This window comes from Bos grunniens, chromosome 2 (assembly GCF_055505025.1).
Source record: "Bos grunniens cultivar Pamir isolate PY7600 chromosome 2, Bosgru_T2T1.0, whole genome shotgun sequence".
In the NCBI taxonomy this organism is placed as follows: Eukaryota; Metazoa; Chordata; class Mammalia; order Artiodactyla; family Bovidae; genus Bos; species Bos grunniens.
Window position 1 is genome coordinate 122,510,502 of NC_141166.1, and position 16,335 is coordinate 122,526,836.

The following is a 16,335-nucleotide window of genomic DNA, read 5'->3' on the forward strand; positions in this document are numbered from 1 at the left end:
ACCTGTCTGAGAACTTCAGTTTCCTTTGTCTGCTTTCTCTAACATCTTTTCATCATGATCTTTACAGTATGTCAATATGTGGCTTTAAAGTTTTTACTGATATATTTTCTGCTGCAATTCCTCTGAACCATGCCTCTGATTATGAGGGGCAGAAAGTTTGAAATCAGACTTGCTTGGGAAGATCTAGATATGGTCACCAAAGAATTAGTATGCCAAGTAGCTACAAACAGGAATGTTTCACTATGTCACAACTTACAGAAAATAGAGAAAGAATTTCTGTGACCTCTCCCAGCAAACTTCGTCTAATAGAGTTATCCTGAGGTTGTCTAAGATAATTTATATCAAGTTTAAGGACACTACCTAATACATAGTCAGTAGTCAGTAATATTAACTAATAAAAATCAGAGATGGTTAGATAGCATCACTGATTCAATGGTCATGAATTTAAGGAAACTTCATTAAGATACTGGAGGGCAAGGGAACCTGGGTGCTGCAGTCATGGGGTCACAAAGAGTTGGACATGACTCAGCAACTGAACAACAACAATAAAAATCATAGTTCATAATAGCAAAAGCACCTGCAAATTAGAGGTATGTATGGTGTGTGATGCATATGCAGGTCAGGAAGCAACAGTTAGAACTGGACATGGAACAACAGACTGGTTCCAAATAGGAAAAGGAGTACGTCAAGGCTGTATATTGTCACCCTGCTTATTTAACTTATATGCAGAGTACATCATGAGAAACGCTGGGCTGCAAGAAGCACAAGCTGGAATCAAGATTGTCAGAAGAAATATCAATAACCTCAGATATGCAGATGACACCACCTTTATGGCAGAAAACAAAGAAGAACTAAAGCGCCTCTTGATGAAAGTGAAAGAGGAGAGTGAAAAGTTGGCTTAAAAAAATAATAATAAAATAAAATAAAAAAAAAGAAAAGTTGGCTTAAAGCTCAACATTCAGAAAACTAAGATCATGGCATCTGGTCCCATCACTTCATGGCAAATAGATGGGGAAACGGTGGAAACAGTGTCAGACTTTATTTTTCTTGGCTCCAAAATCATTGCAGATGGAGATTGCAGCCATGAAATTAAAATACGGTTACTCCTTGGAAGGAAAGTTATGACCAACCTAGACAGCATATTAAAAAGCAGAGACATTACTTTGCCAACAAAGGTCTGTCTAGTCAAGGCTATGGTTTTTCCAGTGATCATGTATGGATGCAAGAGTTGGACTATAAAGAAAGCTGAGAGCTGAAGAATTGATGGTTTTGAACTGTGGTGTTGGAGAAGACTCTTGAGAGTCCCATGGACTGCAAGGAGATCCAACAGTCCATCCTAAAGGAGATCAGTCCTGGGTGTTCATTGGAAGGACTGATGCTGAAGCTTGAAACTCCAATATTTTGGCCACCTGATGCAAAGAGCTGACTCATTGGAAAAGACCCTGATGTTGGGAAAGATTGAGGGCAAGAGGTGAAAGGGACGACAGAGGATGAGATGGTTGGATGGCATCACCGACTCGGTGACATGAGTTTGGGTGAACTCCGGGAGTTGGTGATGGACAGGGAGGCCTGGCTGCTGTGGTTCATGGGGTCGCAAAGAGTCGGACATGACTGGGCGACTGAACTGAACTGAACTGATGCATATCTTGGATGATGTTAAACTGCAAGAGAAAGGATTAGCACTTAATTTACTTCTAATGGACTGGGGCATTGGCTTTCCCTTTCTATTTCCTAGATGGAATTAACGTAACAGGAATTCTGTTTCTGAAACATTAATTTGTAGGCAGCATGGGGTGGCTTGGGATAAGTTAAAGATGAGGCTTATGCTTCAAACCTGAATGAAAGGGAGACTTTGGGACTACAAATAGCAATAAGACAATCTGTATGAGGGCTTGATTGAAAGACTCTTATGAATTTTATTTTAACATGTTGAGAATAAAGTAAAAGAATAATATCATTAATAGCTTGTTAAATAAAACGACATTGCTACTGCTAAGTCACTTCAGTCGTGTCTGACTCTGTGCGACCCCACAGACAGCAGCCCACCAGGCTTCCCCGTCCCTGGGATTCTCCAGGCAAGAACACCGGAGTGGGTTGCCATTTCCTTCTCCAAAACAACATTACTATTATTAAAATAGAAATAAAGCTACTTATACGCTTCATGGGAAATGTTATACTGTAAATTCCTAATTGACATATACAAAGATGATTAATTGCTTTTATTAGTTAAAGTGTTGGTGATATTTTAAAAGATGTAGATTTATACCATTTAAATTCCTTGACCTGAAAATGATCATTTGGGCCTTAAAAAAGCATTGTGATGATTTATTTTCCATGAACTAAATTTCATAAAATGCTGGATGCTAAAATTTTCATACGGGACTTAGGCATTTGACAAACGTATGCAGGGTTGATCTTCCTACAGATGAAGTAGGAGATTTTATATTATACTTGCTTCTTGTACTGCACAATTGATTTAGAATATTAAACTTCCACTGCTAAGCACATTGAATGCTAAGGTGAGTTAATTATTTATTTATAAATATTTCAAAGTGTTATTTATTCTTTAGGGTGAATAAAGGCCATAAGCACAAGATTGGTAGGGGGCCCTGCAGCCAGACTCTGAGGGAACCAGGAACCCTAGAAGACAAGGGAGACTCCTAAGGGAAAGAGAAAGATACGTAAAGAGAGAGTCAGGATCCCTGAAGATGAGTTTGACAAACTTAACAATTTTCTTATTCTGTCCCTGAATAGGGAACATTAACTTTTCATTAAAGTGAATCCAGGGTCAAAAGCAATAGACACTGTGTAAGTCAACTGATTTATGTATTTCTGGAGGTTGTGCTTTCATTTGAGGATGCTAACCATAGAAGGCCAAAAAATACTTTTAAAAATAAAAAAACTTACTGAATACATGTATATTCTGATGCCTTGAATCAGACAAGTGACTGATGCAAAATTTTAGGTCCCTAGGCCATTAAAATCCTAAAAGATAATGCTGTTAAAGTGTTGCACTCAATATATCAGCAAATTTGGAAATATCAGCAATGGCCAAAAGGCTGGAAAAAGTCAGTTTTCATTCCAGTCCCAAAGAAGGGCAATGCTGAAGGATGTTCAAACTACTGCACAATCGCATTCGTTTCACATGCTAGCAAGGTTACGCGCAAAATCATTCAAGCTAGGCTTTTGCAGTACATGAACTGAGGACTTCCAGATGTACAAGCTGGGTTTAGAAAAGGCAGAAGAACTGAGGTCAAATTGCCGACATTCGTCAGATCATGGTGAAGGCAGGCGAATTCCAGAAAAAAATCTACTTCTGCTTCATTTGCTACACTAAAGTCTTTGACTGTGTGGATCACAACTGTGAAATATTCTTAAAGTGGTGGGAATATGAGTCCACCTTACTTGCTTCCTGAGAAACCTGTATGTAGACCAAGAAGCAACAGTTAGAACTCGACATGGAACAACGGAGAGGCTCAAAATTGGGAAAGGAGTACAACAAGGCTGTATGTTGTCACCTTGTATATTTAACTTACATGCAGAGTGTATATGTAAGTGATCAGTCATGTCCGACTTTTTGTGACGCTATGGACTGTAGCCTGCCAGATTCCTCTGTCCATGGAATTTTCCAGCAGGAGTACTGGAGTGGGTTTCCATGCCCTCCCCCAGGGGATCTTTCTGACTCAGGGACTGAACCAGCATCTCTTGCATTGGCAGGCAGATTCTTTACCCCTGTGCTACCTGGGAAGCCCTAGGTGTGCAGAGCATATCATGCAAAATGCCAAGCTGAATGAATCACAAGCTGGAATCAAGATTTCTGGGATAAATATCAATGACCTCAGATATTCATATTATACCACCCTAACGGCAGAAAATGAAGAGGAATGAAAGAACCTCCTGATAAGGGTGAAAGAGGAGAGTGAAAAAGCTGGCTTAAAACTCAACATTCAAAAAACTAAGATTATAGCATCTGGTCCCATCACTTCATGGCAAATAGAAGGGGGAAAAGTGGAAATAGTGACAGATTTTATTTTCTTGGGCTCCAAAATTATTGCAAACAGTGATTGGAGCCATGAAATTAAAAGATGCTTCCTCCTTGGAAAGAAAGTTATCACAAACCTAGACAGCATCTTAAAAAACAGAGATATCACTTTACTGGCAAAGGTCTATATAGCACTTTACTGGCAAAGGTCTATATAGTCAAAGTTATGGTTTTTCTAGTAGACATGTACTGATGTAGAATTGGACCATAAAGAAGGCTGAGCACCAAAGAACGGATGCTTTTGTGTTATGGTGCTGGAGAACACTCCTGAGAGTCCCTTGGACAGCAAGGAGACCAAACCAATCTTTCCAAAGGAAATCAGTCCCAAATATTCATTGGAAGGACTAATGCTGAAACTCCTAATTTTGGCTACCTGATGTGAAGAGCTGACTCATTGGAAAAGACCCTAATGCTGGGAAGGATGAAGGGCTGGAGGAGAAGAGGGCAGCAGAGGATGAGATGGTTAGATAGCATCACAGACTCAATGGATGTGAATTTGATCAAACTCTAGGAGCTAGTGAGGACAGGGAAGCCTGGCATGCTGTAGTCCCTGGGGTTGCAAAGAGTTGGACTTGACTTAGCGACTGAATAGAGCAGAACAGAGACCACTAAACTCAATTATTTAGCCAACAACTTAGTTGTGCCCCTGAATCAATGCATCTTTTCTTGGAGATGAGCCTGTAGGTAGAGGTTGAGAAAGTGCTTCCATCAACTTGGAAACTCAAGTAGCCCGATGTGCTCAGGCCTGATAGCAATTTCCTTGGGGGTTGTTGGACTTTCTTCTTTGAAAGGCATAACAAAGAACTAATACACGTACCTTGGAGATATTCTAGGTTGGGTTTCAGACCACCAAAATAAAGCAAGCACTGTAATAAAGTGAGCTATATGAGTTTTTATGTTTCCTAGCGCAAAGCAAGCATTGTAATAAAGTGAGCTACGAGTTTTTTTTGTTTCCTAGTGTATATAAAAGTTATGTTTATATCATACTGTAGTCTAATGTAGTCTAATAATTGTGTACTTACATTATGCCTAAAAAGCAATATACATAGCTTAATTTAAAAATACTTTATTGATAGAAATTTTAGCCATCATCTGAGTCTTCAGTGAATTGTAATCTTTTTGCTAGTGGAGAGTTTTGAGTACTGATGGCTGCTTACTGATCAGGGTGGTAGTTGCTAAAGGTTGGGGGTGGCTGTGCCATTTCTTAAAATAAGAACACAATGAATGTGGCACATCAATTGACTCTTCCTTTCATGAGTCGTATCTCTGTAACATGTGGTGGTGTTTGACAGCATTTTACCCACAGCAGAATTCTTTCAAAATTGAAGTCAACCCTCTCAAACTCTGCCACTGCTTTATCAACTATTATAAACTTAACATAATATTCTAAATCCTCTGTTGTCATTTCAACAATTTTCACAGCATCTTTGCCATGAATAGTTTCCATATCAAGAAATCACTTTTTTTTGCTCATCCTTCAGAAGCAACTCATGAATTAAAGTCTTATTATGATATTGCAGCAATTCAGTCACATTTTCAGGCTTCACATCTAATTCTAACTTTCCTGTTATTTCCACATCTACAGTTACTTCCTCTACTGAAGTCTTGAACTTCTTCAAATCATCCCTGAGGGTTAGAATCAACTTTTATTAAGCTCCTGTTAATATCAGTATCTTGACTTTTTATATGAATAACAAATGTTCTTAATGACATCTGGAATAGTGAATTATTTCCAGAAGCTTTTCAAGTGCTTTGCTCAGATCCATCAGAGGAATCACTATCTATGGCAGATATAGTTTTATGAAATATAATTCTTACATAGTAAGACTTGAAAGTGGAAATTATTCCTTGATCCATGGCTGCAGAATGGATGTTGTGTTAACAGGCATGAAAGCAACATTATCTTGCACATCTCCATCAAAGCTCTCAGATAACCGGTGCATTGCCAACAAACAGTAATAATTTAAAAGGAATCTTTTCCTGAGCAATGGGTCTCAGCAATGGCCTTAAAATATTCAGTAAAGCATATTGTCAATAGATGTGCTGTCATTCAGGCTTTATTGTTCCATTTATAGAGTACAGGTAGGACAAACTTAGCATAATTCTTAAGGGCTTCCCTGGTGGCTCAGATGGTAAAGAGTCTGCCTGCAATGTGGGAGATCCAGGTTTGATACCTAGGTTGGGAAGATCCTCTGGAAAAGGAATACTGGAATACTCCAGTATTCTTGCCTGGAAAATCTCATGGACGGAGGAGCCTGGCAGGTTACAGTCCATGGGGTTGCAAAGAGATGGATACAACTGAGCAACTAACACTAAGGGCCCTATGGATTTTCAGAACAGTAAGTGAGCCATGGCTTCAACTTTAAGTCACCAATGGCATTAGCCCCTAACAAGTGAGTCAGCCTTTGAAGCTTTGAAGCCAGTCATGTACTTCCTCTTTAGCTATGAAAGTCCTAGATGTCATCTTCTTCCCATAGAAAGCTGTTTCCTTACACTGAAAATCTGTTGTTTAATGAAGCAACCTTCCTGATTGTCTTACTTAGATTTTCTGGGTATCTTGAAGCACTTACTGCTTCACTTTACACTTTTATGTTATAGAGATGGCTTCTTTCCTTTAACCTCAGGAACCAGCCTCTGCTAGCTTCGAGCGTTTCTTCTGTAGCTTCCTCCCCTCTCAGGCTTCACAGATTTGAAAAGAGTTAGAGCCTTACTCTGGATTAGGCTTTGGCTTGAGGGAATGTTGTGGCTTTTTTGATCTAATTAGACCACTAAAACTTTCTCCATATCAATAATATATCATCTCCATATCAGTACTATTTTGCTTTCTCATCATTCATGTGTTCACTGCAGTAGCACTTTTAATTTTCTTCAAGAACTTTTTATTTGCATCCACAACTTGGCTAATCTGCAAAAGAGGCCCAGCTTTCAGCTCATCTCAGCTTCTGATGTGCCTTTTCTATTAAGCTGGGCTTCCCAGATGGCTCAGATGGTAAAGAATCTTCCTGTAGTATGGGAGACCTGGGTTCAATCCCTGGGTTGGGAAGATCCCCTGGAGAAGGGAATCTCTAGTATTCTTGCCTGGAGAATTCCATGGACAAGGGAGCCTGGCAGGCTATAGTCCGTGGGGGTCGCAAAGAGTCAGACATGACTGAGTGACTAACACATATATTCTATTAAGCTTAATCATTTCTAGCTTTTGATTTAAAGTGAGAGATATGCAACTCTTCCTTTCCTGTGAACACTTTGAGGCCATTATAAGATGTTAATTTGTCTAATTCCAATATTGTCCTGTCTCAGGGAATAGGGAAGCCCAAGGAGAAGGAGAGAGACAGGGGAATGGCCAGCTAGTCAGTGAGTGGTCAGAACACAAACAACATTTATCAATTAATATCACCTTCTTACATAGAAGTGGTTTGTGGCACCCCGAAATGATTACAATAGTAACATCAAAGGTCACTGATCATATAATACATATAACAAATATATATAATAATAACACATATAGTAATAGTGAAAATATATATAACAAATACATTGTTATATTTAGCCACTGAGTTATTGTTTAGTTGCTGAGTCGTGTCTGACTCTTTTGCAACCCCATGGACTGTAGCCTGCCAGGCTCCTTCTGTCCATGAGATTTCCCAGGCAAGAATCTTGGAGTGGGTTGCCATTTCCTTCTCCAGGGGATCTTTCCAACCCAGGGATTGAGACTCTATCTCCTGCATTGGCAGGTGAGTTTTTTACCACTGAGCCACCAGAGAAACCTCAACAAATATATATAACAATAAAAAATTAAAAACATGAAAGACTGTGAGAATTACCAAAACCTGACATAAAGACATGAGGTAAACAAACGCTGTCAGAAAAATGTCACGATGACCTGCTGTATGCAGGATTGCCACAAACTTTCAATTTGTAAAACCAAACAAAAAAAGTAGTATCTGCAAAGCACAATAAAATAAGTGAATTATGTCTAATTATTTTAACTCTTCCTTAACAGAGTGAAATGCTCTGACAGCTGTCAACAAGATGTCAAACCCAGTGATTTGATGGCACATTTTTCTTGTTTCACTTCTGCATTTTCTCTGAAGCCAAAATAATTTCTATAGTTTTAAAGTAATGAAGAAGATTAAAAAAGGGTGAAGTACAGGTATCTTGAGAAACCTCTTTCACCAAAGTGCTTTTAATCTCAGAAGCAACATCTGCAGCAAGCACATAGCAAGCTCCTGACCACAGGCATGAAGGGCACTCTAAGACTGAGGGTAGAATTTGAGGGATCACTAATTCTCTAGGGAAATTTAATTGTGAAAGGAGAGGAAGATGCACTAGTTTGGCCTTCTTGAAACAACTTACTTAAGGGAGTTAGCTCATCTAATTACTCTCCTTCATTCCTTCTGAAAAATGGGCCCTTCTACATGCATCACAACTGGAGTCCACGCACCACTACAAAAGATTCCACGTGACACAAGGGAGATCCCACATGCTGCAACGAAGACTTGGCCCAGTCAAATAAATAAATAAAAATAAAACAATTGTCTGAGTCATGGTCGAGGCCCCATAGATTGCTTCAGGATGGAGCTGGTCACCAGAGAGAATAACCACAGGATTAGAGGCCTGGAATACTGGGGCAGCCTGCTCTCCTGGTATGAAAGGAGGGCTGGAGATTGACTTCCCTTATATTGGCCAATGACTTAATCAATCATGTCTATGATATGAGCCCCCCATAAAAACTCCTGACCCCAAAGCTGAGCAGCACATGTTGGCTGGTGATCACACTGTACTAGGAAGGTGGCATACCCTGTCTCTATGGGGAGAGAGCATGGAAGTCCCATGTCTGGGGCCCTTCCAAACCTTGCCCTTTATACATCTTTATTTGGCTGTTCTGAGTTGTAGTCTTTATAATAAAATTATAATTGTAAGTGTAGAAAGTTCCTGAGTTACCTGACGCATTATACTCTAGAACCCCAAGTGGGAGTAGAGACAGAAGAGGGACGCCATAGAGGAAAGAACATGTATGCATGTTGTAGAGAACGCTGGTCATTCTCCATGTTGATGAAGTGAAAATTCACATTTCAAGGCAATACAAGGAAAATTTAAACATAATTTCTTGCTGCCCATTTGGGCCTTTTCCCTCCCCTCAAGTGTCCATTGTACACATGCATTAGGCATTAACCAAACCTCACCAGGGGCAGAAATACCTGCTTAATCATAAAGATGAATTTTTTTCCTTCTGGCACCAGCCATGTCCCTCCTCAGAAAATAACATAACTTTTTCAACGTCACAAGGAGTCAAGATGACCCACTGCTTGCTTTGTATGTGCAGCCGTCTTTGATGAACTTTATGTACAATGCCAATACATCATTTCCCTTAAAGACAGTGATTGGTGCACAACAGACTGGTCAGGTGACCTGGGGAGATATGGACCATACCTAACGGAAGTTCTTAAGTACTCACATAAACTTATTAATGTTACTAGGCCTATCATTTGTATTCTGCTGATTTTTCATGATTATTGATGCTTGTGTTACCAAATGTGTGGCTGAGACTCAAATAAAATTAATGATTAGGCAGCTTGTAACAACTGATCAAATACTCAGTTCTATAGGATCAATGATTATAAAAGTGTAACTCTAGGTATTGGAAGAAGCAACAAGATGAAACCCTTTCCTGAACTATAACAGAATAGTATGACAAGTGTTCCAGAAGTTTTCGGCCACTGTTAATGAGTACAGTCCAGGAATAGTATATTGAGTGGGTTATCAATGAAACACTTGCCTGACATGGGAATGAGCATTCCTAGCACCATGGGACAAACTGGTCATGAAATGTCTCCTAAATCTTAGTCAAAATTAGGACCTAAAGGGAAGGGTGGAGAAGGCAATGGCACACCACTCCAGTACTCTTGCCTGGAAAATCCCGTGGACGGAGAAGCCTGGAAGGCTGCAGTCCATGGGGTCGCTGAGGGTCGGACACAACTGAGTGACTTCACTTTCACTTTTCACTTTCATGCATTGGAGAAGGAAATGGCAACCCACTCCAGTGTTCTTGCCTGGAGAATCCCAGGGACGGGGGAGCCTGGTGGGCTGCCATCTATGGGGTCGCACAGAGTCGGACATGACTGAAGCGACTTAGCAGCAGCAGCAGCAGCAGCAACAACAAAGGGAAGAGATTGTAAAATAAAGAATACTGCCCACCATCCAGTTCTACAAGAAGTCATTAGCCACTGTGGTTGCTGATTTATAACACACGCTAAAAGGAATTCAGAGTGAAGAGGAGAATGAGGCACTTTGTTCTAGGGAAACGGATAGAACTGGCCCTTAGACAGTTAAATATTTTCAGTAGAAATTTCTTATGAACCCGGATTCTTGTATCTTTCCATACTTAGAAAAGCATAACCAAGATGTCTGTTCCTAGTGACTAGCAGCAACTTTCTGTGGAGACATGTACCTGATTACACGCACCCCTCTTGCCAAAATCACTGTCCTCCCCCTTTACCTCTTCAGAACAGTTCTCAGAACTCTCTGAGAGACTTTCCTAGATTATAATTCTCAGTTTGACTCAAATAAAATTTTCCATCTCTTTCTTATATTGGCTATTGATTAATTTTTTGTTGACAATATCCAGGCTTGCTTTTTCACATAACAATAGCTTCTTGCAGTTAGGTACATGTTCATCCAGCTAAAAACTATATTTCTCAGCCATCCTTGAAGCTATGCATGTGTAAATAAATTCCAAACAAAAAGATGTATGCAGAAGTGTTACACATCCTCCCTTTCCCTTTTTATGATGAAAGCTATTTTCTGTCTTTGAAAACCCTAACCCTAGCATTTTACCTTTTGATAACAACTCTAATCTGTTCATTTCCTTCTCTCTTAGCTTGGCATCTAAGATCCAAGACTTGACCCTCTTTAAAACATGTATAATACTACATAGGATTATTTAATACGTTTATCTGAGAGATTAATAAATTCTGCCTGAAGTCCCAAGAATGTGGTGTGGCCAGTTGGTAATGTCACATCACAAGGTCTGGCTTCTGTACAGATAAGATGCATGTTAATATGCACAGCCGCTATTGCCAAAAGCATTTGCCCAGACAACGTGAAAGAGGCACCTGTAGGAAAAACTCCTCCATTAGGGCCATGGTCCATCGGTGGTGCAGCTTCCAGGATTTGGCTGGGTGACTGATGTCTGCTGCATGGAGAATCAGGGACATGGTTTTGGCTTTGTCAAGCCTGTAAAAACAAGGGCATGCTCTAATCATCAGCACAAAATAACCAACCACAGTCTTTTCCAAGTCCAAGCCCACAGATCTTTAATATGAAAACAAAATTATAACCTACCCTTCAGGTTGCTGCAAACTATTTCTTATATTTTTAATTTGCTGGAAGTGACCCGACATGTCTGTAGACAACACCATTTCAATCACTAGGTTCCGAAGATCCCTGTGGAGTCATCAAAAGCAGAAAAGTTTGGCCTTTTTTCTTTGTTCTCAAGTGAAACATTTAATATTAAGAGTCTTATGGACTCTGTGGGAGAGGGAGAGGGTGGGAAGATTTGGGAGAATGGCATTGAAACATGTATAATATCATGTATGAAACGAGTTGCCAGTCCAGGTTCGATGCACGATACTGGATGCTTGGGGCTAGTGCACTGGGACGACCCAGAGGGAGGGTATGGGGAGGGAGGAGGGAGGAGGGTTCAGGATGGGGAACACATGTATACCTGTAGCGGATTCATTTCGATATTTGGCAAAAGCAATACAATATTGTAAAGTTTAAAAATAAAATAAAATTAAAAAAAAAAGAATTACATTTTATTTTTTCTAATGCTATGAGCAGAAAAGATGCTACATTTTTAAATATCAAAGAGCTTATAGAAGTTTGGCTTTAGAACGTCGCCAGGAGAGCAATCTGTGAATGATGCTATGTAACATCTCCTTTTAAAGACCTGCATGCTTTCCCTCCCATATACACAACCCTTCCCCACTCATACTTTCTAAATATTACTTTTAGAAATAATTAATATCAGAAAGGATCCTAACCAATTTTAGAGAAAAACCACTCTAAAGGAAGAATTTACTATTAGTAAAACTAGCACCATTATTCAATATTTATTCCATCCAGACAGTGTTTTAAGTGCTTTCTATGTGAGGGGCACTATTATTTCCAATCCAAGAGGACTGAGTTGTTTGCCCAGTCACACAGCTAGTATATAGCAGAGATAAGACTCAACCGCAAGAGGAGTACTACCAAAGCTGGCAGTTGGACCACTGCATTGTACCAAGTTTCTATCATAAGACCTCCAGGAAATCAAGACTATCAGTGACTGGGAATTCTCTGTTTAAGCTCTGGGGACCTTGAGCCTACATATCATAGACAGAGCTCTTGGTACTGTTGAAATCATAACCAAGACACTGTAAACATGGTGACCATATCACAAAGCCTATGCATGAATAAATCATTCTCACACTAAGCAGGAGATGAGTAACCCCAGCAAAGCCTTGCATGTTCTACAACTCATTGCTTGCTCAGTACAGATAGGTAAACAAGTCACTTATGCTGGAAATCATATTTTATTTTTATTCTGTGGCCAGTAGAGTAAGCTATATTACAAGTGTATGGCAAACTTGAATTATGATCTTGTGTCAAAGATGTTTTACCTAAAGTTGGTATGATTGAATGATTTGTTTGAAAAACAACACAGATTGGAGATTCTTGCTGAAAATTATGGGTGCTCAATTCATCTGGGTTTTTAGGATGGCAGCAATGAGAAAACAATACTCTGATTACTTACTGTTCATGATATTGGATAGCCTGCTTAGAATATACTTCTACCCAAATATTAAGGGAATGGCAGATATCAAAGAAGTTAATACAATTATTCTCAGTTACATTTTTTCTTCTAAATTATGAGATATCCATGCTACAATACCCACTGTACCAAAACCTTCATGTTAAGTAGGAAAAATGAGAGCAAAGCTTTATGAAATCTGTAAGACTTAATAAATACATTGTAGTTTGCAGATGTAATGTGAAAAAAGAAACACAGACCCAAAGTGCAGTATTTGTGCTAAACCCACATCAAACCAAGATTTAATACCTAATTTATAGTTTTAACCTCCCCCAGGAGTGAAAACTTAAACCAATCAATTATCTGGTCAGCACTAGGGAGGAAATCTGCCTGACAGACCCCTATTGCTGCTGCTGCTGCTAAGTCGCTTCAGTCGTGTCCGACTCTGTGCGACCCCATAGACGGCAGCTCACCAGGCTCCCCCGTCCCTGGGATTCTCCAGGCAAGAACACTGGAGTGAGTTGCCATTTCCTTCTCCAATGCATGAAAGTGAAAAGTGAAAGTGAAGTCACTCAGTCTTGCCTGACTCTTAGTGACCCCATGGACTGCAGCCTATCAGGGTCCTCCATCCACGGGATTTTCCAGGCAAGAGTACTGGAGTGGGGTGCCATTGCCTTCTCCTATTATACCCCCACAAAAGCTGACTTTGCCTGAAACAATCAGATCCTTGCTAGAATAACTTTCTTGTCTTGCCTGTTTCTACTTATAAAATTCTGCCATTTTGTAGTTATTAGGAGCTCCTTTTTATCTGCTAGATGGGATTTTGCCCAATTCATGAATTGTTGGATAAAGTCAGTAAGATCTTTAAAATTTACTCAGTTGAATTCTGTTTTGTAAAAGTAATCAGTAAATGCTAGGTGTAATCAATAATCAACTAATAATATATCAATAAACTAGTACACAAAGGAAATGTATTCTTTATAAATTTTTCTTGCCAAAATTTAAAAATCGCTGCATTTATGGTTACTAAAGTTACTTGAAGAAATAGATATGCAAACAGAAAACCTACAAGTCTTTAAAAAGCTATCCATATTTTAATTCTTGGTGAAATAGGATTAAGGTTATACTCGCAAATGCATTTTTATAGCTTTTGGAAACAGTGTTGGATTTGTTAAATTCTACCGTATCATCAATCATATATAAGTCAACTCATAAATCATGTGATATTGCTTCAGGGAGGAAGCCAATTCTGACTCCATGTTGGAACTGTCTCTTTGATTTGCTTTTTGTTGCTTTTGTTATTATATTCATACAGAGTGGTTTGCCTCAGAGAATCTTGCTCCTCTGCCTGACTGTTAAACTCAAGTGCCTCTGTTCACAACCCTGTCCAGCTGTGGATGGCAGGAAGGAAGAAATGAACACATTCCCTGCCTGAGGTTTGCCATTCTAGGAGATGTTTGCAACATTAATAGCCTTTTCCCTTTGATTTCTCACCTCCCCTCACCTTTAATCTATAAAAAAACCCTGGCATCCAGACACCAATAAGATGGCTATTTTGAGGTGCTAGCCTGCCATCTTCTCTGTCTGACTGCTCCCCGATTAAAGTCTCTTCCTTGCCTCAACACCTCGTCTCTAGGATTCACTGGCCTGTTGTGCAGCAAACAGAGCAAGCTTGGACCCAGTAACAATATTATGGTATTTGTTAAACAAATTTGGGTATTTCCTGGCAGTCCAGTTGTTAGGACTTGGTACAAGCGTGCCAGGGTCACAGGTTCAACCCCTCGTGGGGGAATTATGATCCCATAAGCTGTGTGGCATGGCTAAAAAAAAAAAAATTATAAAACCATTCAATTAGGATGTTTTGTACAGTAAGCTACTTGTTTTGTACAGTAAGCTACTGTACAAAAATATAAAATATTACAGGACCAAACTATTAGAATAAATAATAAAGATGTGAAAGAAAAGAGTGTAACAGAAAAATATCACACTGAAACAGCAACAGAATCAACTTAGAGAAGAAGAGGGTTAATTCAAAGGAATAACAAAAATTAATAATGCAAATATAACCCCTGGGAAGGATAATCACTGATGAAGAAATAAATTAATATTCTAGATGGAAACAGTCAATCTCTGGGACCTTAGGAACCAACTCGGCACCTGATTCTACCCTTACCTTTCTATTTTCCACATACCCAACAGTGGTGCCTTTTATGATTAGATCCTTCCTAGGTTGGTGACCCAACTGGGCTATGTTTCCTGTGGAATGAAATGTAAGACCTGAAGTGGGTTCCCAAAACAAAATGCCTCTTTCCTCCCACATTAGAGCTTTTTCTATGTCTGTAAAAGTGAGCCCATATTTTTTCTGGCCTTGAAATACCAGAAAGTTTGAATATTTGAAAAAAATAACGACGGGAAATTAGGGCCTCTTTTAAACTCTAAATTAACCTCTTATTTCTTTATTTTAAGGCAGATCTTAATCCCAGGTTACTTGTTTGGACATTTCCTTTTAGCTTGATTTAAATTATAAAACAAACAAAACTTTGATGTTTGCATCAGAAATTGGATTGTTTTCAGCGTGTTAACTGATTTAATGAGATCTTTGTTAAAGATAAAGGCTTTTTAAAAAATATAAGTAGGTTACAGAATACTAGGGATGTCAGTTCAGTTCAATCACTCAGTCATGGCCAACTTTTTGCGACTCCATGGACTGCAGGAAGCCAGGCCTCCCTGTCCATCACCAACTCCGGGAGTTTACTCAAACTCATGTCCATTGAGCCGGTGATGCCATCCAACTATCTCATCCTCTGTCGTCCCCTTCTCCTTCTGCCTTCAATCTTTCCCAGCATCAGGGTCTTTTCCAACGAGTTAGCTCTTAGCATCAGGTGGCCAAAGTATTAGAGTTTCAGCTTCAGCATCAGTCCTTCCAATGAATATTCAGGACTGACCTCCTTTGGGATGGACTGGTTGGGTCTCCTTGCAGTCCAAGGGACTCTCAAGAGTCTTCTCCAACACAACAGTTCAAAAGTATCAATTCTTCAGTGCTCAGCTTTCTTTATAGTCCAACTTTCACATCCATACATGACCACTGGAAAAACCATAGCCTTGACTAGACAGACCTTTGTTGGCAAAGTAGTGTCTCTGCTTTTTAATATGCTGTCTAGGTTGGTCATAACTTTTCTTCCAAGGAGCAAGCGCCTTCTAATTTCATGGCTACAGTCACCATCTGCAGTGATTTTGTAGGCCCTCTAATATTGTTGGAACCCCAAAAAAACCAAGGTGAAGGAACAGATCAAGATCATCATGGAGGATCTGGAATTAGTCCTGGGCAACCTGAAGGATGTAGCCAAGGAACTTAAGGAGCATGTTTTCAGTCTGTTGATCACAGTTTTGTGTGGAGAGGAGATACCCCATGTCCAAGATCAGGAGCGGTGGCTGCACTTCGCCGAACCAGTCATGAGGAGATACCCCATGTCCACGGTCAGAGAAACCCCAGTAAGATGGT

At 39.7% G+C, this 16,335-nt stretch overlaps 1 protein-coding gene across 6 annotated transcripts in view; it reads right to left on the minus strand.

Annotated features, from left to right (window-relative positions):
* Window positions 1–16,335, minus strand: part of PDE1A (phosphodiesterase 1A) — a 395,418-nt gene that overhangs the window by 53,262 nt on the left and 325,821 nt on the right. For all 6 annotated transcript variants that reach the window (XM_086361397.1, XM_086361386.1, XM_086361376.1 and 3 more), the window contains 2 exons: window positions 11,384–11,485; window positions 11,155–11,275 (listed from right to left, as the gene is read on the minus strand). In XM_086361397.1, coding sequence (XP_086217523.1) covers window positions 11,155–11,275; window positions 11,384–11,485 — 223 coding nt within the window. The remainder of the gene's footprint in view (window positions 1–11,154; window positions 11,276–11,383; window positions 11,486–16,335) is intronic.